The sequence below is a fragment of the Panulirus ornatus genome, chromosome 7, assembly GCF_036320965.1.
Source record: "Panulirus ornatus isolate Po-2019 chromosome 7, ASM3632096v1, whole genome shotgun sequence".
Taxonomy (NCBI): Eukaryota; Metazoa; Arthropoda; class Malacostraca; order Decapoda; family Palinuridae; genus Panulirus; species Panulirus ornatus.
The window spans coordinates 17,164,918-17,188,772 of NC_092230.1; the positions used below are offsets into that span (position 1 = coordinate 17,164,918).

General features: G+C 43.0%; 1 protein-coding gene and 1 long non-coding RNA gene across 2 annotated transcripts in view; one reads left to right on the forward strand and one right to left on the reverse strand.

Moving 5' to 3' along the window:
• The window catches only part of LOC139749434 (uncharacterized), a 34,334-nt gene extending 32,263 nt beyond the window's left edge, over window positions 1-2,071 (reverse strand). Inside the window, exons 1-2 of the long non-coding RNA XR_011712972.1 lie at window positions 1,987-2,071; window positions 1,361-1,623 (exon numbers count right to left, since the gene is read on the reverse strand). This is a non-coding gene — a long non-coding RNA (uncharacterized lncRNA). The remainder of the gene's footprint in view (window positions 1-1,360; window positions 1,624-1,986) is intronic.
• Window positions 1-16,172, forward strand: part of LOC139749433 (uncharacterized) — a 62,101-nt gene extending 45,929 nt beyond the window's left edge. Inside the window, exons 2-3 of the mRNA XM_071663285.1 lie at window positions 12,562-13,394; window positions 14,332-16,172. Of these exons, the coding sequence (XP_071519386.1) occupies window positions 12,562-13,394; window positions 14,332-14,791 (1,293 nt within the window). The 3' untranslated portion in view covers window positions 14,792-16,172. The remainder of the gene's footprint in view (window positions 1-12,561; window positions 13,395-14,331) is intronic.
• Window positions 16,173-23,855: the final 7,683 nt, after the last annotated feature.

Here is a 23,855-nt window from a genome sequence, read left to right on the forward strand (position 1 = left end):
GTTGCGAGGCGTGGGCTATGGATAGAGTTGTGCGCAGGAGGGTGGATGTGCTGGAAATGAGATGTTTGAGGACAATATGTGGTGTGAGGTGGTTTGATCGAGTAAGTAATGTAAGGGTGAGAGAGATGTATGGAAATAAAAAGAGTATGGTTGAGAGAGCAGAAGAGGGTGTTTTGAAATTGTTTGGTCACATGGAGAGAATGAGTGAGGAAAGATTGACCAAGAGGATATATGTGTCAGGGGTGGAGGGAACGAGGAGAAGTGGCAGACCAAATTGGAGGTGGAAAGATGGAGTGAAAAAGATTTTGAGTGATCGGGGCCTGAACATGCAGGAGGGTGAAAGGCGTGCAAGGAATAGAGTGAATTGGAACGATGTGGTATACCGGGTCGACGTGCTGTCAATGGATTGAACCAGGGCATGTGAAGCGTCTGGGGTAAACCAAGGAAAGTTCTGTGGGGCCTGGATGTGGAAAGGGAGCTGTGGTTTCGGTGCATTATATATGACAGCTAGAGTCCGAGTGTGAACGAGTGGGGACTTTGTTGTCGTTTCCTAGCGCTACCTCGCACACATGAGAGGGGAGGGGGTTGTTATTCCATGTGTGGCGAGGTGGCGATGGAAATGTATAAAGGCAGACAGTATGAATTATGTACATATGTATATATGTATATGTCTGTGTGTGTATATTTATGTATACATTGAGATGTATAGGTATGTATATTTGCGTGTGTGGACGTGTATGTATATACATGTGTATGTGGGTGTGTTGGGCCATTTCTTTCGTCTGTTTCCTTGCGCTACCTCGCTAACGCGGGAGACAGCGATAGAGCAAAATGAATATATATATCAAACCAGTACCAGAAAAATCTTGGAGTAATCATCATTAATAAATTTGCAATCAGTAATAGAAACGTGTACAGTGCCTTCCTACACACACAAAGCCAATACGATGGCAGCTTTCATCGCTAGGAATATAACACGTTGGTTAAAAGTCTTCACCCGTAGTACACCGTTCAGCTCGGACCTTGGTAACAAACTCCGTCAAAGATGAAGAAAATTTTGAGCAAATTCAAAGATGAGCAACCAATCCCTCATACGAAAAATGACTCAAATACCTAAAATAATTACGTGAATAAAGGGGCAGATTCAGAGTTGAAGTGAATTTTAAGAAATATATACGATTCTAATATGCCATACGAAAATTTCTTAACTTGAAAAGAGACTCAGCGATCAGAATTCTAACTACGAAAATAAAAGATGTTACAACACCGTGGCAAATAGCACTGGAATGAAGTAATTCCCGATGTCATAAATGCTAAAACCATAAATGCCTTCAAATAAGAAAAAAAAAAAAAAACTTACCGGCAATTCATCGTGTCTTTCTTTTCCAGAACTCATCCGAAGAGCAGACGTTGTCAAAGTGATGAGGGCACTTCTTCCAGTCCACACTTTTTTTATGAAATATCCATGTCAGTAGTACCTCCCCATATTGCTTGGTACTTTATTTCTTATCTTTTCCACGATGGTAGTTGAGCCGGAGGGGTAGGTGGGTGTGTAGCTGACCATTATGTCCGTCAGTGTCCTTGACCATGGCCTCTGCACCTGACTGTACGTCACGCCCAGGACTGAAATTCCCAAGTGATCATCCATTATAGTGTGCTAGGGTGGTAAGAAGGAAAGGGATATCCTTAACATAATAAGTAACTTATCCTTCATAAAAATCATACCAGCCAAATTAACTTAAAATAAGTAACTTATCCTATGTAAAAACCATACCAGCCAAACTAAGTTAAAAAATTATATGCAAACTATTTAAGAAATCACATGTCACTTTTACCTAAGACGAAACAGCATTTATATCTCATCACTGAAACAAAATGTAAGGTAGAAATTCTCATTACAACAACAACAACAAAATAATTATCTGCAATCATGAAAAGTAAAGTTGCCCAGCAGGTAGGCTTCAGTCAGGCGTGGCCAACACTCACTTCTCAAACTCCCTCGTGATGATGCATGCCTCACCCTCCCTACAGTCACGAGAGACTGAAGGACGTGAGGTTTACCTGATTGCCAAGAGCGTGAACGACTCACTGCCCACCTCTGCCCGCGCTCTCCACTATCAACTCTTGTTTGGAACTTCAGCCAATCACATCTCTAGCGAAGTTCCACATCAGCCAATCAGCTTTTTACCCTCGAGTTGTTCCTACGTACTTGTATTCTCTGGTATTATGGACCCTGAACTCAGAAAACTGCATAGTCGGTTGGTTAACTGCCGCAGTCCCTTGTTTCCTCTGATAGTTTGCTGGTTATACATATTCCTATAAAACTGACATTCCACGAGACTTAATGCGTCACGTTTCGATTGGCCAGTACTTTGATCACGCCTTTATTTTCCTGCCTCGCGCTGTTATCACAGAGATCTGTCTTCTCAAACGACATATAAACATACGAGATGATTAATTCGCGATACGTCAATAAACTCTACATTACATTTCTGGAAGAAAAAAATATACGATCGTCCTGTTGATAGATCCTCGATGTTAGTTCATGAATAGAAGAAATGATAAATGATATGAAAGGGGAAAAATAGTTTAAACACGATACTGCCCATGGTTCCTGTAACTGACCATGGTCCCGGTGCCTGATCACGGTCCATATAACTGATCAAGCCGCTGTACCTGACCTTGTTCGTACACCTGATCATGGTCCCTACCTGACCATGACCCTTAAATCTCTCCAAGGTGTTTTACCTGATCATGGTCCCTAACTGACCTTGGTCCCTGTACCCGACAATGGCTCCTGCACTTAAACAGTTTGTTGTGACTGACCATGATCCCTTTATCTGACCATTGTTCCTATACCCCGGTGTGGTGTCTACCTGATTATGGAAGATGTGGGAGGTGGGCCGGTGCGGGGAGGAACCTGAGTGTGAAATGGATCTGAGGAACAAGGCGTCCAGTTTGACCACTATAAAGGTATCGGTGGTGGATGGAGAACCGCCTGTCTCCCGCTGCTACACACGCAGACATTAACAGTGATGATATAAACGCGCATACTGACAGTATAAGAACAAAAAATAAAAGGAAAATTCACTTCGGAAATCAACTCCAAGAAAAGTAAGATTAGTATACACAAATGCCTGGTGCATCATTACTGAACGCGATGAACTTGTATCCTAAGCAGTTACTGAAAAAATGAACATTATTGCCATCTTAGAAACGTGGGTAAACACTGTGAATAAACGCTTAATCGCCGAGTTAGCAATACCTGGATACAAACTATATACGAAATATCGCTTATACATAGGGTAGGTGGTCGGACTGTGTTTTCACCTATTCACATATCCTGGACGGCAGGCTTCCACATAATCAGCTCTTTGACAGCAGGTTTCCCAGTTGACAATCCCAGACAGAGGTGTCTCAGTTCAAGATCCCGGACAGCAGGTTTCACAGTTCAAAATCCCGGACTGGCCCCCATGTTACGTTCTGCCTCTACCCCTTACACATTAAAGGGTGTATACTCAGCCCATAGGCCCATTAAAACAGATAACTCTTGAAATAACGGCTTCTGTTAACAGATAGATTTGGGCTAGACAGATTCCCTTACCATCTGAATAACATCTGACAGCTGACTGCAGTAATGATACACCTGCTTTTCCCTTCTAAAGTTGGTCAAATACCAAACACAGAAAGATCTATAGAAATATATTTACAATAGCAAAATAAACATGGCTCTCTCGTTACATAAATAATACAATTTATACTTGATACATAGATATCTCTCTACATTACTTTACTTAACATTTGGCAGATTTACTAGCCTCAATTATATAAGTGTTTGAAATGACTGAGATGTGTACAGAGTACATCATACATTTACCAACAGCTTTGTATCACGTCTTTCTTCTTGTGGCCATTCCTTAGAGACAGCTTGAATTTCGCCATCTTCCAGTTTCTATACAATTTCTCAAAGAAAACTGAATTAGATAAATGGGTAACTATAACATTTACTGGTAAATGGGGGAGATAACTTAACATTTCACATGACCTCTCACTAAAACCTTGCTGTCTCTCAGTTCCTGATCCTGTAGACAAAATCATGAGCCCAGTACTTGGCCAGGGATCCGGTACCTAGCCATGATTTCAGTACCTGGCCAAGGATCTAGTACCTTTTCATGACCCCTGTGCCTGACAACGATCGCTGCATCTGAACCAAGGTCTTTGTACCTGACGCTGGTCTCTCTGCTATATTTACCATAGTACCTGTACCTGATCACAGTTCCTCTACCTGACCATGGCCATTTAACCTGACTATGGCTCTTCGTTTGACCATGTTCCCTTTACCTGACGATTGTCCCTGTGCTTGATCATGATCTATGTACCTAACCATGATCCACGTACCTGACAATGGTCCCTGGACTTACTTTGGTACCTGACCATTGTCCTTATACTTAACCATAGTCCCTGTGCATAACTATGGCCCCTGTTCTGAACCGTAGTTCCTATACCATTTACAGAACACTGTATCAGACCTTGAATCCTGTGCCTCATGATAGTCCTTGCACATAATCATGTTCCAAGTACTATCGCACGGTCGTTGTATCTAATCACAGGTCCTGCACCTAGTCATGGTCACTAAACTATGAACCCTGTACCCATCCATGGCACTCTACCTGACCAAGGTCATTGAACCTGACAGGTTTATAGCGATTCTGTCACTCCTTACTGACGACGCCTTGACCGGGTGGCAGGTGATACCCTGTGACCTCACCTGACCTTGTCATCCTCGGAGAAATGTGTTTGGTGGCCCATCCTTCAGCTGCACCTGTAGTATTAATCCCTCACACCTACAGTCGATGTTCGGTGTTAGCAGATCACAAGCTGCCACTCTTACGGACTTAGCCTTAAGTCCAACAGCATGGAGAGAGGTCAGAAGCTTGCGATATTTGGCTTCGACGTCTCTGATTTCTTTTGGGAATTGGCTACCCCTCCCAGACTTGACCTCGCCGTCTCTTAAATACCTGGGTATCACCGTAAGCAAGTCACAGAGGCAGTCGACTCACCACTAGACAAGAGTACCACTCCGGTACCCTAAAGTCTTGGCGATGTAACTCCAGACTCAGCCGCCCTTAGGGTGTCCCCTCCGTCATTTCATCTCCTACCTTAACTCTTAGATTTCGTCTTCCAAGCAGGTTGCATTGCGGTGCCTCGTCTGCGACGTCCGCCTTCAGCAGGACTCACGTGAGACATCGCCTTCGCCCGTCACGAGCAGCAGCTGTAACAAGGGACCTACGGCCACGCCCGCGACACTCCTGAAACCCTAGCACAACTCCAGGAACCTCTTGCATGCCAAGCACAAACCGGCAGTCGCCACTCACTCCAGAGACCTTCCTGCAACCCAAGCACAAACCGGCAGCCGCAGCACACTCCAGGAGCCGCGATTCGTGCCACACCCACTTTCTCTAACAGGGGTTCCGCGTCGACTCGGCAGCCACGCACTTTCTCCAACGTACATCTGCTTCATCTGGCATTCTCACCTACAACACGCGACCCCTGCCAAGCCTGTCTAGTATTTCTCCACCTGCCACAGCTAACCTTTCCCATTATAATCCTGCATCTCCAGTAACCCATTGCCCTGTGTTAGTGTTGTTGTTTGACATGTTTCCGTGCTCTTCTCTCAGTTATGCCACACCAATCAATCCAACCAAGAACTCTGCTGAAGTTTCTTACCTGACCATGTTTTCCGTATTTGACCATAGTTCCTCAGCCTGACAATAGCGCCTGCACCTGACATTGTTCCCTGTGCGTGACCAGTGCTCTTTGTAAATGATTATGAACCCTTGTTCCTGTCCATTGTTCCGATAGGTAACCATGGCTCCTGTACCTGACCATGGCCCTTGTATCTGACCATGGCCCCCATGATTGATCATGGTCCCTGAACCTGATCATGAACCAATATACTTGACCATGGTCCCTGTTCCTTATTATGGTCCTAGACCATGTTCCCTGTCCCTAACCATGGTTCTTGTACCTGACCATGGTCCATGCACCTGACAGTGGTCCCTGTAATTGACCCTGGTTCCTCTCCATGACCATGGTCTCTTTAACTGACCATGGTCACTGTACCTGACCATGGTCGTTGTACCTCACTACGATCCTTACCTGATCAAGGTTAATGTGGCTGACTATCGTCCCTATACCTGATCTTGTACTTGATCACGGCCTCTACCTGGTCATGGGCCTAGCACCAGTCCATATTCCATTCACCCGAATGTGGGTCTCAAGTGAGCAGCGCCCCTTTTCATCACAATGATCTCTGTCTCTGTCCATGGCTACTGTATCTGGCCATGGCCCTTGTACCTGACTATAAGCCCTGTCCCTGACCATATCACTGTACCTTACCATGGTCTCTGTACTTGACCAGAGTAAATAAAACAGCAGGTCAGATAAGTCTTATCCAAGGACACTGAAGGAGGTGAAAAATGAGGTGATTACACCCTTGGCAGCTCTTTTCAGTACGTCACTTGCTGCGGGAAACGTTCCGGGGGAATGGAAATATGCCAAAGTAACATCGATATTCAAAAATGCAATAAATCATCGCACGGAAATTATCGTCCAATCAAACTGACGTCTGTAACTGATGAACTGATGGAAATCATCATTCGGGTTAAGATCATTAACCATTTAGGGGACCACCACTAAATGAATGGTTCTCACTATGGTTTTTGTCGATAGAAGACACGCTAAGATGTATGATATTGGCCGGACAGATAAATCGGAAACTGAGAGATGCTATTGGCACAGTCATTCAATACGCAGAGGTGACCACGGTAATGTTATTGCTATACATTAGCAAGAAAACGATCACCCAGTAGACCTTAACAACCCAATCACATTGTACCTCTCTTCGGATTACGCTACCTGTAATATCATTAAAACTGTCTTAATAGCTAATATAAATCATTTCAGTTTGTCCCCAGGTAAACTTTAAAACACATCTGATTATCAACCAAATTATTATGAAAGAAATTTCAAGACACGATAACACAAGAAGAGTAGATGAATACGCATTTCGCTAACCCAGGCCAACCCGCCTGCCACCGAACACAAGTTACGCTTAACCACAAGGCACCGCAACACACTTAACCTTTTAACAGCCAGGTCAGTGTATACTCCGGCACGGCGGTAACAGGATGCACAAGCCTTTACGTCGGTGCTGCGCTTTAAAACTTTATGAATTGTTTACACTTGATGAGGCGGATTGTCTCAGCAAAATAATGTTGTGTTGTGTATTGTATTGTACAAGCAAAGAAAATCATCTGCGTTCCTTCATTCCTACCGAAGTGCGATTTCGCCTTCATATATATATATATATATATATATATATATATATATATATATATATATATATATATATATATATATATATACCGATCTCGTAGAGAAAAAATCACTTTACATACCTAGTTCTAAACACACAGGAAACACTGATTCCCAAGCTACGGTGGTGTGAGAAGACACGACACAAGGGGGCGGAACCCGGAGATCCTTGATCTCTCGGTGTGGGGAGGTCTGAGTTCATGGTCTGCCAGCATATTTCCAGGTGGAAAACCCCGCTCAGACAAGCACAATGCATGAATGTTGTATTACTCACAAACTCTGTCTTCAGCGTATTGAGGTGTCAATTGTGGCCCAACAATGATTTAGATATTATATATCTTTTTCTTTTTCTTTCATACTATTCACCATTTCCCGCGTTAGCGAGGTAGCGTCAAGAACAGAGGACTGGACCTTTGAGGGAATATCCTCACCTGGCCCCCTTCTCTGTTCCTTCTTTTGGAAAATTAAAAAAAAAAAAAAAGGGGGAGGATTTCCAGCCCCCCGCTCCCTTCCCTTTTAGTCGCCTTCTACGACACGCAGGGAATACGCGGGAAGTATTCTTTCTCCCCTATCCCCAGGGATAAGCTATTATATATATATATATATTTTTTTTTTTTTTTTTGGCTTTGTCGCTGTCTCCCGCGTTTGCGAGGTAGCGCAATGAAACAGACGAAAGAGATGGCCCAACCCACCCCCATACACATGTATATACATACGTCCACACACGCAAATATACATACCTACACAGCTTTCCATGGTTTACCCCAGACGCTTCACATGCTCCGATTCAATCCACTGACAGCACGTGAACCCCGGTATACCACATCGCTCCAATTCACTCTATTCCTTGCCCTCCTTTCACCCTCCTGCATGTTCAGGCCCCGATCACACAAAATTTTTTTCACTCCATCTTTCCACCTCCAATTTGGTCTCCCTCTTCTCCTCGTTCCCTCCACCTCCGATACATATATCCTCTTGGTCAATCTTTCCTCACTCATTCTCTCCATGTGCCCAAACCATTTCAAAACACCCTCTTCTGCTCTCTCAACCACGCTCTTTTTATTTCCACACATCTCTCTTACCCTTACGTTACTTACTCGATCAAACCACCTCACACCACACATTGTCCTCAAACATCTCATTTCCAGCACATCCATCCTCCTGCGCACAACTCTATCCATAGCCCACGCCTCGCAACCATACAACATTGTTGGAACCACTATTCCTTCAAACATACCCATTTGTGCTTTCCGAGATAATGTTCTCGACTTCCACACATTCTTCAAGGCTCCCAGAATTTTCGCCCCCTCCCCCACCCTATGATCCACTTCCACTTCCATGGTTCCATCCGCTGCCAGATCCACTCCCAGATATCTAAAACACTTCACTTCCTCCAGTTTTTCTCCATTCAAACTCACCTCCCAATTGACTTGACCCTCAACCCTACTGTACCTAATAACCTTGCTCTTATTCACATTTACTCTTAACTTTCTTCTTTCACACACTTTACCAAACTCAGTCACCAGCTTCTGCAGTTTCTCACATGAATCAGCCACCAGCGCTGTATCATCAGCGAACAACAACTGACTCACTTCCCAAGCTCTCTCATCCCCACCAGACTTCATACTTGCCCCTCTTTCCAAAACTCTTGCATTCACCTCCCTAACAACCCCATCCATAAACAAATTAAACAGCCATGGAGACATCACACACCCCTGCCGCAAACCTACATTCACTGAGAACCAATCACTTTCCTCTCTTCCTACACGTACACATGCCTTACATCCTCGATAAAAACTTTTCACTGCTTCTAAAAACTTGCCTCCCACACCATATATTCTTAATACCTTCCACAGAGCATCTCTATCAACTCTATCATATGCCTTCTCCAGATCCATAAATGCTACATACCAATCCATTTGCTTTTCTAAGTATTTCTCACATACATTCTTCAAAGCAAACACCTGATCCACACATCCTCTACCACTTCTGAAACCACACTGCTCTTCCCCAATCTGATGCTCTGTACATGCCTTCACCCTCTCAATCAATACCCTCCCATATAATTTACTAGGAATACTCAACAAACTTATACCTCTGTAATTTGAGCACTCACTCTTATCCCCTTTGCCTTTGTACAATGGCACACTATGCACGCATTCCGCCAATCCTCAGGCACCTCACCATGAGTCATACATACATTAAATAACCTTACCAACCAGTCAACAATACAGTCACCCCCTTTTCTAATAAATTCCACTGCAATACCATCCAAACCTGCTGCCTTGCTGGCTTTCATCCTCCGCAAAGCTTTTGCTACCTCTTCTCTGCTTACCAAATCATTTTCCCTAACCCTCTCACTTTGCACACCACCTCGACCAAGACACCCTATATCTGCAACTCTATCATCAAACACATTCAACAAACCTTCAAAATACTCACTCCATCTCCTCCTCACATCACCACTACTTGTTATCACCTCCCCATTAGCGCCCTTCACTGAAGTTCCCATTTGCTCCCTTGTCTTACGCACTTTATTTACCTCCTTCCAGAATATCTTTTTATTATCCCTAAAATCTAATGATACTCTCTCACCCCAGCTCTCATTTGCCCTCTTTTTCACCTCTTGCACCTTTCTCTTGACCTCCTGTCTCTTTCTTTTATATATATATATATATATATATATATATATATATATATATATATATATATATATATATATATATATATATATATATATATATATATATATATATATATATATATATATATATTTTCATACTTAGTCGCTGTCTCCCGTGTTATATATATATATATATATATATATATATATATATATATATATATATATATATATATATATATATATATATATATATATGATGGTCACACTTGTCGTTGACGATAGTATGAGGGTGAAATCGCACTTCAGTAGTTCATACAAATTTATCTAACATGTAATTTTTCTATGCATGTGGCACGGCATGTTTCGTGAGACAGTCCACTTCATCAGGTGCCAGTGCTTAACTAACTTACTTGAATCCCAGCATCACACTTGGTTCCTGCCATACAGCACCAGTCTATCTAGGCTCATTCCTGTCTGCTATGTCTGGTCGTGAGACTTGTAAGGAAGAGTGATTAAGGAGGGCCAGGTATCAGGGGTTGACCTGGGTAGCTGGATGTGTCATGAACAACTTTTTTTAAGCTTCTTGTAACAAAGATATGACCAATCAGGATAGGTCTGTAAGTTCAGTGTTGCCCTATTCTCCCAACTTAGCCAATTTAAGACATATTTTAAAAAAAATCACTGCTTACAATGTTGCTTTCCAGTACAATAAGACCATCAGCAAGATCTTAATAAATGATAGACCAAATCATGCAACAATTGGGAGTGTTTAAGCCGTCAAATGCAAGGCATGCAAATATATCTATGTTGGCCAGAGTGGTAAAATTGTAACGGAGAGGTGTTATTGGCGCCGACACTCAGTACAGAGGGATGACCACAAAAATGCGATCGCTAAACATTGCATGAAAAAGATGACCTCATAGATCTTGAAAATCCCGTGATTTGATACTTCTCCTCTGATTATGCCACACGTAACGTCATTGAATATGTATCAATTGCTAATAGTAAGAACTTCATTTTGTCCTCAGGCAATTTTCAAGCTCATCCTAGGATTAACCAAATCTTTATGAGAGAAATGACAAAACACGAAAAGCACAAAAAAGTTGTTTCAGACACACCCAGCTACCAAGGTCAACCCCCCGCCACGTGACCCCTCTTAACCACTCTGCCCTAACAAGGGCTACGACCAGACATAGCAGACAGTGAGTTGGCCACGAGAGATTAGTGTTAGATGGCGAGAACCAAGTGCCGTCACCTGATGAGGTGGATTGTCTCCATGAAACATGTCGTGCCACTTGTATAGAAAAATTACATGTCAGATGAAATTGTATAAACTCCTGCTAAAGTGCGATTTCACCTTCATTGTATATATATATATATATATATATATATATATATATATATATATATATATATATATGCTGTTGCAAGTCAGTATGTTATAAGGTGGTGCGCATTCCTATGCACCATTTACGTATATATATATATATATATTTCTTTTCTTTTAAACTATTCGCCATTTCCCGCGTTAGCGAGATAGCGTTAAGAACAGAGGACTGGGCCTTTGAGGGAATATCCTCACCTGGCCCCCTCTGTTCCTTCTTTTGGAAAAAAAAAAAAAAATAGGTTACGTCTGTCGCAGTGACATCTTGCCTCGATCTGAGTTCACGGGGTTAGATAAGGGGAGGCATGACGTACATCTAGCTCGAAAAGATGGTGAGGATTTTGAAGAAAGTGATGGAATGCAGCAGAGTTGAGTCTTGAGCTTATGAGAGTGCTACTATGAAAATTGCATAAGGAAGAAGGTGTGGTCTGGAAAAAGTACCCCATCAGTTTGATGAAATCTACTCTACGCATGGATTCTGAAAAACAAAGAATAATTCATGGGATTCAGGATATTTTCAATGACTTGAAATGACAGTTAACTATTTGTCTAGTAGCATTAACTACTTCTGGAGGAGGTTATACAAGATGAAGTGAGAGGAAAGAGAGCCAAAAAGAGTTGCTTTGCTACTGGCAGAGATAGCCAGAGTGTGTTGGAAGTAAGCGAGGGAAAGATAGCATGACAGAAGGTGTTAGGGCTACTCTTAGCTAAAGAGCAGATAGGCCTGTCGGTGGAAGGCGGTAGGCTGTATCACTTCCTGTGGATAAATGAAGTGTGGTCTGCTGAGTGTGGTTTGCTGAGTGTGGTCTGCTGAGTGTGGGTCTGCTGAGAGTGGTCTGCTGAGAGTGGTCTGCTAAGTGTGGTCATCTGAACTAATGAATAAATTTGGGAGGAGATTATGTCGCTATCGCATATCCAGAATGTTGTAAGAGTGGTTGTGACGATCTGGAATATGGCTTCATCCTCCTCTGTGTGTGTGTGTGGTGTACGTTATGTATATCATTAAGAACTTTAGATTGTGTTCGTGTAACTTCATTAATGTCTACAACAAAATTTTGGTAGTCTGTCATTACTGTGAGACCTGTTAAGTTACTAAGTGTCGGGTTGATGTACTCATTACTACTGACGTATCCAGTATTCAAGCAGGAAATATTAACGGCACCTCATGTTTCAGATGACGGATGGGCAGACGACAGATGGTGGCGGCGTCAATGCCTCGTACGTCGGTCCACAGACAAACATTGCTGGTGTGACGGAGGCTCGTGTAGTGGAGGCGCTCCAGCACGACCATGGGCAGGACGCTCGCCTCCTCTCCTGGTCGTGCCACGACTTCACCAACAAGGGCGACAACTACGTGGCCGCCATCACCAGCGTCAACGTCAACTTTTCTAAGGACGGCCGCGACGAAGAGGCAACGTATGTGGTCAAGATCAAACAAAACCGAAACAGTGATTTTGACAACATGGTTTTCATGAAGGAGAGCGGGTTTTACACCCAGCTGTTGCCGCTACTCAACGCCGAGTTGACGAACGCTGGCATGGCTCCTCTGAGGATCCCTCGTTGCCTGCACTCTACGTGGCATGAAAGTCAGAGTCAACTATTTCTGGAGGATCTGCGGCCGCTGGGTTTCAAGCTATACGATCGCAGAAAACCACTGTGCCCGCGCCACGCAACTCTTGTCCTACAAGAACTGGGTCGACTCCACGCAGCCTCGCTCTTGCTCCAGTCCAGATCCCCTGAAGGGGACCTAGAGAGCAGATTCCCGTTTCTCACCTGGGAGATGTTTAATTACTCAGAGAAGATCAAGACTGCCTTCCGTGTGCTCATCACCGGCAGCCTTCACACGGCTTCCTTGCTGGCAGAGGCGGTCGAGAGGGAAGACATGAGAGCCTGGTTCGAGTCTCTAGGGCCAAGGGCAGTGGAGGCGCTGGTGCAGGTAATGGGGAGCAGCCCGCCCTTTGACGTCATTGGTCACGGGGACTGCTGGATCAACAACATACTGTTCAGGTCAGCACTTGTACAAATGTAGAATCTAGTCATCATATCATCTGTATGATGTACAGCTCATGAAAGTATTGACCAGTGAGACATCTTTTCAGAAACGAAGTCTTTTAAAGGGAATTTCTAACAAATGTATCGTTGCTTTATATTTCGCTGAGAGCGAAACTTGCGATTCATTCTGTGTTTTCTTTTCGTATTCCTTCCCACAATCAGCACCCTGCCGCTGGTCTTTGACCTAGTCTGCAAGGGTCAGGTCAAGGGGCAGTTGCATCGTGGGTGTGGTGAACATATGACCCTGAATTACTTGTGAGAACGGTGAGCGACGAGATTTTAACGAAGGTGTGTTTGACCTGACCATGACGGTATGGTTGAGATGCGTTTGGTATGGTAGTCAACATGATGGTGAGTGAGGAGGGAGACGTATGTCTTTCACTCACGAATGTCAGTTTTGCTAGTTTGATGGTGTCTACCTTATCACGTTCGTATTACTGTTGTTCACTGCTACTGCTACAAGGAGACAAAGTCATGATAGATATATGTTCTAACCTTCTGTGTTATTCCTACGAGGTACAAGTTATTCACACGTGATCAAGGAGACGTGTGGTGGCTGACACCCACACCCCACGCACGCCCGTTGACAACATGAGTCCGCCCGTGTCAACACTTGTGTAATCTGATGACTCAGCTTCTGCATGGTGGCAACAGTCGTTTCCTTCATGAGATATGTATCGTGAAATCTACGTGTGTGTGTGTGTGTGTGTGTGTGTGTGTGTGCAGTTGCCTATCTATTTACGTACATATTTTCACCGTATGAGGAAGGAGTGAGGGGCCCCATCTTTTGAACTTCTACAATTATGATAAATTTTTAATCATTGATAACGTTCATGTACACCAGGTCGACTGGGTCTACATGTAGGCATTAATAGCGTTTCCTGTGCCGCAGGTACGACGCTCAGGGGCAGCCCGTAGAGGTGATGCTGCTGGACTTTCAACTATGCAGGAAGGCTTCGCTAGCTGTCGATCTCAACTACTTCCTGTTCAGCAGCATGGCGGCAGCCGAACGGAATGACAAGCTGGAGGACCTGCTGGCCACTTACTATGCCGCCCTCAGGGAAGTGGTGGAGGCTGCAAGAGTCACCGTGCCCTTCGCTCTAGAGGAAGTCATAGCTGAGTTCTACAAGAAGACCATATTGGGCTTGATATTCGGCACCTTGGCCATCCCAGCGTTGTTGTGCGAGGCCAAGGAGGCACAGGAGTTTACTGTTGCCTCCGGCGAGCACACGCACAACTACGTGGTCAAAAAACGCGAGAGTGTACTTAAAATGGTGAAGAACAACCCGCTCATGCGGCCCAGACTGATGAGTTTGTACGAAGACGTAAAGCTGTACGCCGCCAACACATAGAGCGGAGCTCGATCAAGAATCTAGATTTAGATTTCGGATATCTTGTCATCCTTACACCGACTGGGGATGTCTGTTAACCAGGTAAATGATTAAGGGAAACAGTTCATGGGAAAGAATTTACATTGATTCAGATCCGTAGTTAAACGGGGTTACTCTTCTCTGATACCAGCAGACCAGAAAATTCTAAAGGCTCGCTGGTTCTTGGAATGAAAGTGATTGTTGCGTTCACCATCTTAATACAGTTACAAGGAATCCAAAAACAACCGCTGATATTGGAATAAGAATGTTATGGGTTACGATGCTGGTAGACAGTTGCTTCTAAGCTTCTGCTGAGCTCCATGGCTTTCTCTAACCATAAGAGCACTAACGACCGCCATATCCTTGGTTTCCTCAGTCTTGATAAATACTGTAACCCTGCCTTTCCCAGCAAAGGTAACGTCAACTTGAGTCAACTTTTGGGCCCAAACCACAAATTTCATTCGTTCGAATGAGTTCATCAAGTAGGCTTTTATCCAGCAGTAGGAGTGCATGTTGTGGGCTACGTCATATCCGCTACGGGTTTTTTTTTGTGGTTCGCGAAAGATATGATAATAGAAACGTTCCCCCGAACTGCTCGGTAGTTGACCGCTGGTGTACACTCAAACAACGAAACCAGATTCATTCAGCCACTGAGTGAGAAGAACTTAGGATTGTATTTATCGTGACAATTGCGGTATCAAGGAAACCCTTCAACTACAAACTGATAACTTCGCTGTAGAAATTCCAGTGAAACAAATGGTTCGCTGAGGGATAAAGGATCTCGATTCGCCTTACGGGACGTTGATTTGAGCTTCACTTGTTGGACGATGGGGTCTACATTAGTTACATGTGAGCTGTGGAAGTTTGTCTTGGGCTGTGGAACCTTTCTTCGGGTGATATTTGTAGACTACGGAACACAACTGACTATATATGCTTTTGATGTTGTTGTTGTTGTTGTTGTTCTACGAGACCTTGATACAAACAACTGCAACACTACACTTATAAGACGCATGCGGTCGGATCTTAAGATACAGTTAGACAACTGAATCTCAAGACGGAGCGTGTGTTCTTGGCTACCGGACCTTGACTCTTGCCAGACGTGAAGAACAGCTGGTGATGACAGGATGGTCTACCTCAACCTGCGAGGCGAGATCATGGTGACCCAACGTGCACACGTCCTCCTGGGAATCCATAGCGGTAATGTTCCGTGGAAACAGTCGTTTGGCCAAGGCTGCTGCACTCCGGCCGACAAATATGGTCTCGTCTGACTATATCTACTCATTGTATTGACACAGAAAATGAGGATACTACATTCATACATGAACATCGTAACAATATTATGTAAATATATTCCTTTCCTTTATCTTTCTTTCATTTATTCCCGTGATTTTTGTGAACACGCCTGTTATTCTAACGCAAGATATCCTAATAAGAAAAGTGATTTTGTTTTTAACGTCCCTAATCATGATTTTATAGTTCTTACACGAAGGTTTAGCTAACCGGTCTGGGAGGCGGGATGAGTTTAACGACCATCTGCACAAAAACTCGACACCTGGCCGGAGTCCCAAGCTCCTACGATAACGCACGTTCAATTTTACCAACTTCTTCCTGATCGCCAACGTTCCAGGATCCCTACAATATGCCCCTTTAAACTCATGGTCTGGAATCCGTCCTTCCAGTTCACTTGCAAGAGAGGTTTTCACAAGGCTTTGCCTTCAGCTACCTCGACCGGGAGGGTGGAGGAATAATTGAGCAAGATGGACACTGCCCACGAAGTTTCGCGTCATCAGCGTGAGCGCGCTGTGATGTAAATACCGATAATATAAACGAGTAAATGAATAAGTAAATAAACATTAGGCCCCCGGGGAGGTCTTCTTAAGTATGACGTTAAGTCTTTATATCAGATTATGGAAAGTTTGCTCACTAGAGGGAGTTGAATTTGTAAACTTGCCACAGCTTCTTGACACTTGATATATTTGCGGAGGATGGGTTACACCCGGGCCAAGTGAGGGTCGTGTGGTATGGCAGGCTCCGTAGTAAGTTGACACGTACGTTGTGGCCAGAAATCGGAGGCCGTGTGGAGCAGGCACCTCAATAAGTACTCTAACAACAGGTCTTAGTCGTATATCAGAATATTTTCGAGTTAATTCATGCAACATAACCAAACAAAAATTTCCAGAGTTATAGAACTACGCTGGACCAAAATGCAAAACTGTGACATGATTGATATACCTGAGTCTTAGTAGGAGGTTAAAGAAAACAAAAACTCTTGCTGAAAACGCGATTCCAAGGACGTTACTCAACAGTGACAGTGAATACAAAATAGTCGAAGCTCTCCTGTTTTACGTTAAGACTGCTCTTAATCCTGTGCTGAGGTATGGTTGCAGCTATTGACGCTATCGATTCTGGTTTTGTAGAAGTTAAAGGCAAGATTTTATGACTGGACACCAGAGACTTACAATGAACACGAATCTCCTGCAGTGGGAACATTTAACATACAAGTAGATTAGTGAGGAAAGTCGAATTCCAATAACTTCGAGCTTTGGCTCTGCCTCATCTTGCGTGATAGCGTCACAAGGCAACTCTTTGAGAAACCAACTCAAGACGTGAGCACACTAGATTTACTTCTAGTTACAGATGAGCGTCTTGTCCGTAATGTTGAAGATGGAGAAATGTTCGGAATAAGTGGTCACCAACAAGTGACATTTGAGGAACTTTGAACACCTCGTGTAACGCTGGTCAATATGAAAGTCGTGAAGAAATACCAGATTTTAGACTTGCCTATCATCATCCTCGCATTATTCTTGAAAGGCAAAACTGGGATGATTTCGTCAATGAAAGCGATGCGGAAACAGGAAGTTTCAGTAAATTGTGCCAAGTAACACGTAGCAGACGGTCATTTTCCAGAAATATACCAAGACAATGGTGCAATGTGTTAAGGAGGAAGTGTCTGTTATGTAAGAATGTGGCATGTGAGAAACTCAGAGAGTACAATAACAATGAACCTCCGTTGTGTTGAGGTTAGCGTTGCTGACCGTGACGCATTCACGGGCCACCCGGGGGTTACGTCATATAGGTTCGAATACTGATAGTAACTAGCCAGCCCACATTAAACTCAGCCGTTTCCTACCCTAGAAGGGTGGTCGATCGCATTATCAAAGGAGATACAGAAAAGAAATATAATAGTTGATATACGTCGAAGAGACGTAGCTAGGACGCCATTTGGTAAACAAGTGACTACCCGAATGTGGGTCGGGTGCGTTCAAGTCTGGCGACATGCGTCTCATAAGATTTATCATCTGGGCAAGAAAGGGAACTGTTTGCACATTCTATCAACAATAAAGGTATCAAATTTGTTTAGACCTTCACTAATATTAATGTTACAAGTCTTTGCGCATTTAAAAGTAGAAGATTCAATGATATTTCTCGCGGTACAAGAGTTAGGTTAATAACTGAGACGGTATTACTCCAGTCAGTACAATGATTATAATTTTCAACATGATTGATCAAGGCATTTGATTTTTGTCCTGTTCTTATACTATATTTAGGTTGCTTAAATCTAACAGAAAGATCCTAACCAGTCTGCCCAACGTAAAACTTATCACAGTTTTTACATGGTACTCTATAAACGCACCCTGCGGAACTTTCTGGTGAGCTCCTAATTAAGATATTCTTTAATGTATTGTTGTTGCTGAAGGCAACATTCACATTAAAGGATTTAAGCAATTTGGGAATGTGTAACCATTACTAAGAGGGAGAACTAAAAGATTCTTGGTGTCAAAGGCATGTTCGGGTTTAACTCTATAAAATGATTTCTCTGCCAACTTAATAGACTTATCACGAAAAGATCTAGGATTCTTCAACTTGGATCCAATAGAAAATATCTTCTTAAAGTCATCATCAATAAACTCTGGACTGCAAATACGTAATGTCCTAAGGAATGTAGACTGGAATGATGATAATCTAACCCTGTCATGTTAAGCTGAGTAATAATGAATATATGAGCATACATTGGTAGGTTTTCTGTATATGCTAAACTTAATCTTGCTTCCATCCCTATGAATCATGCAATCCTAAAATGGTAATATACCATTATTTTCAATTTATATAGTAAATTTGATGGAAGGTACTAAATTGTTAAGGGGAAAATGTTTGTAAATTTTCATTTGTTGGCCAAACATAGCGAAGATCATCTACATACCTACACCAAAGATATCCTTTAGTAACTTTGTTTCAAAGAATTCCATGTAAAGATTACTTAATACAGGTGAAAGAGGGTTACCCATTACCGTGCCAAATTTCTGAGCATAACATTCTCCATTGAATTGAAATACATAGTCTTTTAAACATAATCTTATCAATTTAATGAAAACAGACTTTAAAACAGGTGAATGAATATTGTCCAAGACTACAATCAAATACTCTAAGAGGTCATCAACTGGAACTTTTGTGAACAGAGATGAAACATCAAAGCTAACCAGTTTGAAATCAAAATCTACATTGATGTAATTAAGCTTGTTAACGAAATCTACATAGTTCATGATATTAGAATTTGATATCTTACCTATCAATGGGCTTAATAAAGAAACTAACCATTTTCACAATCTACATGTGATGGAGCCCGCTGAACTCACTATGGGTCTGGCTGGAAAATTTGGTCTATATGTTTTGATAAATCCACACATATATGGCAATGAAGGGGACAAAGATGACACACTTCTTATTAGAAAACCTTTTCCTTTCAACAACAACTTCAGTTCGTTATCAAAATGAGTAAAGACGAACACTTTAAAAAAGCAGACAGTAACATATAGTTACTACAAATAGTGTGTCTATATTTGTAAAATCCTAGAAGGTGTGATACACAACTTACATTTGGAAATCACATCCTCCTGGCAGGATTGGCATAAAAGACTTGGTTAAACACTACTTCTGAAATCCAAAGGTACAACATGCACATAAAGTGAGCAACATCATAAACACCTGAGGTCCAAGACTCTTCAACACTTTGCCACTTACCATCAGAAACAGCATAGGATGCACGGTAGGAAAGTTCAAAAGAGCACTGGATAAGTACCTACAAAGTGCACCAGACGCTAGACGTTACAGTTCTGACGAAGCAGGATCTTGCTTGTGCAGTCACTTAGGTGGCAAATCAAGCATATTCACTCAAGGCAGTTGGAGCATTACAAATATCGGAAGCAGTGTCCATCGTTTTTACTTTTGTATTTTCAATCATGCCATCAAATGAAAGAACTACACTTTCTTGTGTGACTCTGCTGCCAGCGAGGGGGAGGGTTCAGAGAGTACAGTAAAGCACCTCCCACGAAACTTGCAAATTTAAGGTATACTCCTAAGGCTACACTTTTTCATGTGGCTCTCCTATCAGCAAGAGGGAGGGATCAGGGGGTAGTATAATGGCCCCTCCCAATACCCCAGCCCTCGGAGCAATCTATTTGGTCGAACAACAGCCACCAAGGATGGTACTACCGACCTGACTGATGAGCGTTAAAGTGGTGCCCGGAACATCGTACATCCGCCATGTCAGGATTGCTGGTCTTCCATTCTGTCTCGTCTGAACTGGGCTGCCAGGCTAAGCCCACCAGCGTCTGCTTACTGGCACCATATATCTGCTGAAACCTCACTTGCTTTCTTCACATATGTACTTTTGCCACCTCCTGTCTGCACAATCGTTTTTTTATTATAATCATGATAGAGTCCGGCAGATATATGGCCCCTAGTCTCCAAACACCCTGCCCGGGGTTCGAAGCCGACCCATGGTGTATATACATTCCTCTCTTTATTGATATATATATATATATATATATATATATATATATATATATATATATATATATATATATATATATATATATATATATATATATATATATATTTGAAAGGATTACAATTGTGCGCGTGATCATGATATTCCTATGAGTTCACGGGGAAAATGAAACACGATAAGTTCCCAAGTGCACTTTCGTGTAACAAGCTTGTTATCTGTCTTGGACAATCGCATGTTTACCAAATAGCGTCCTAGCTTCGTCTCTTCGAAGAGAGATTTTTGGATATCAATGTGCTGAGAGGTACAACTGGAGAGATGTCTGATCATTATCTTGTGGAGGCAAAGGTGAAGATATGTTGAGGAGAGACTGAGTGCAGAATGGGAAGAGGTGAGAGCAAATGACGTAAGGGGAGTGGGGGAGGAATGGGGTGTATTCAGGACAGCAGTGATGGCTTGCGCAAAAGATGCCCGTGGCATGAGAAAGGTGGGAAGTAGGCAGATTAGAAAAGGTTGTGAGTGGTGGGATGAAGAAGTAAGATTGTTAGTGAAAGAGAAAAGAGAGGCATTTGGACGAGTTTTGCAGGGAAATAGTGCAAATGACTAAAAGATGTATAAAAGAAAGAGGCAGGAGGTCAAGAGAAAGGTGCAAGAGGTGAAGAAGAGGGTGAAAGAGTATCATTAAATTTTAGGGAGGATAAAAAGACGTTTTGGAAGGAGATAGATAAATTGCGCAAGACAAGAGAACAAATGGGAACATCGGTGAAGTGAGCTAATGGGGAGGTAATAATAAGTAGTGGTGAAGTGAGAAGGAGATGGAGTGAGTAAATTTGAAGGTTTGTTGAATGTTTTTGATGATAGAGTGGCAGATATAGTGTGATTTGGTCGAGATGGTATGCAAAGTGAGAGGGGTCAGGGAGAATGGGTTGGTAAACAGAGAAGAGGTGGTGAAATCTTTGAGGAAGATGAAAGCCGGCAAAGCGGCGGGTTTGGATGGTATTGCAGTGGAATTTATTAAAAATGGGGGTGACTGTGCTGTTGACTGGTTGGTGAGGATATTCAATGTATGTATGGTTCATGGCGAAGTGCCTGAGGATTGGCGGAATGCATGCATAGTGCCATTGTACAAAAGCAAAGGAGATAAAGGTGAGAGTTCAAATTACAGAGGTATAAGTTTGTTGGGAGGGTGAAGGCATGTATAGAGCATCAGACTGGGGAAGAGCAGTGTGGTTTCAGAAGTAGTAGAAGACGTGTGGATCAGGTGTTTGCTTTGAATAATGTATGTGGGAAATACTTAGGAAAACAAGTGGATTTGTATGTAGCATTTATATAAAGATCTGGAGAAGGCATATGATAGAGTTGATAGGGATGCCCTGTGGAAAGTATTAAGAGTATATGATGTGGAAGGTAAGTTGCTAGAAGCAGAGAAAAGTTTTTATCGAGGATGTAAGGCATGTGTACGTGTAGGAAGAGAGGAAAGTGTTTGGTTCCCAGTGAATGTCGGTCTGCGGCAGGGGTGCGTGATGTCTCCATGTTGTTTAATTTTTTATGGATGGGGTTGTTAGGGAGGTGAATGCAAGAGTTTTAGAGTGAGGGGCAAGTATGCAGTCTGTTGTGGATGAGAGGGCTAAGGAAGTGAGTCAGTTGTTGTTCGCTGATGATACATCGCTGGTGGCTGATTCATGTGAGAAACTGAAGAAGCTGGTGACCAAGTTTGGTAAAGTGTTTGAAAGAAGAAAGCTGAGAGTAAATGTGAATAAGAGCAAGGTTATTAGTTTAGTATGGATGAGAGACAAGCCTTTTGTGAGGTAAGTTTGAATGGAGAAAAACTGGAGGAAGTGAAGTGTTTAGATATCTGGGAGTGGATTTGGCAGCGGATGGAACCATGGAAGCGGAAGTGAGTCACAGGGTGGGGGAAGGGGCGAAGGTTCTTTGAGCGTTGAATTATGTGTGGAAGGCGAGAACGTTATCTCGGAGAGCAAAAATGGGTATGTTTGAAGGAATAGTGGTTCCAACAATGTTTTATGGTTGCGAGGTATGGGCTATAGATAGGAGGAGGGTGGATGTGTTGGAAGTGAGATGTTTGAGGACGATATATGGTGTGAGGTTGTTTGATCGAGTAAGTGATGAAAAGGTAAGAGAGATGTGTGGTAACAAAAAGAGTGTGGTTGAAAGAGCAGGAGATGGTGTACTGAAATGGTTGGGACACATGGAGAGAATGAGGAAAGATTGACAAAGAGGATATATATGTCAGAGGTGGAGAGAACAAGAAGCGGGAGACCAAATTGGAGGTGGAAGGATGGATGGAAAAATATTTTGAGCGATCGGGGCCTGAACTTGCAGGAGGGTGAAAGGCGTGCAAGGAATAGAGTGAATTGGAACAATGTGGAAATCGAGGTCGATGTGCTGTCAATAGATTGAAACAGGGCATGTGAAGCGTCTGGGGTAAACCATGGAAAGGCATGTGGATCCTGAATGTGAAAGGGAGCTGTGGTTCCGGTGCATTACACATGACAGCTAGAGACTGTGTGAAGGAATGTGGCCTTTTTTGTCTGTTCCTGGCGCTACCTCGCTAGAGGGGGGATGCTATTTCGTGTGTGGCCGGGTGGCGACGAGTGTGGATGAAGGCAGCAAGTATGAATATGTACATGTGTATATATGCATATGTCTGTGTAAGTATATGTATGTATAAGTTGAAATGTATATGTATGTATATGTGCATGTGTAGGCGTTTATGTATATACATGTCTATATGGGTGGGTTAGGTCATTCCTTGTCTGTTTCCTTGCGCTACCTCGCTAACGCGGGAGACGGCTGTTAAGTATAGTAAAGAAATATAAAGATATAGATAGAATTAGTGGGTGACTACGAGAGGTAGACCGAGCCGTCTATATGCCTCCGTGCCCATCTCCGCGGCCAAGGACAGAAATATTGCCATATTGTTTTCGTTTCTCTTTCCCCAAAAAACGAAACACAAGCCAAGTCGAACACCAGCCTCGTGTGTGCTGTCAGACGCTGTGTGACTTTAGCTCAGTCATTTCTAAATGTCTGGTTCTCACGTGTTTTGTCCCCTCTCTCTCACACACACACTTGTCGATAATTTCCGTCGACATGCTGTCTCCTCCACGAAGGCTCTTCTAAACGTGGTTTCGGCGGGACTCCCCGAAGGCCATCGGGTTTACCGTACGCAGCACAGTCCTGCTGTGTCTCAGCCCTGCTGTGTCTCAGCATGTTTCTTTGTTATCTTTAGAATGTCTTCGA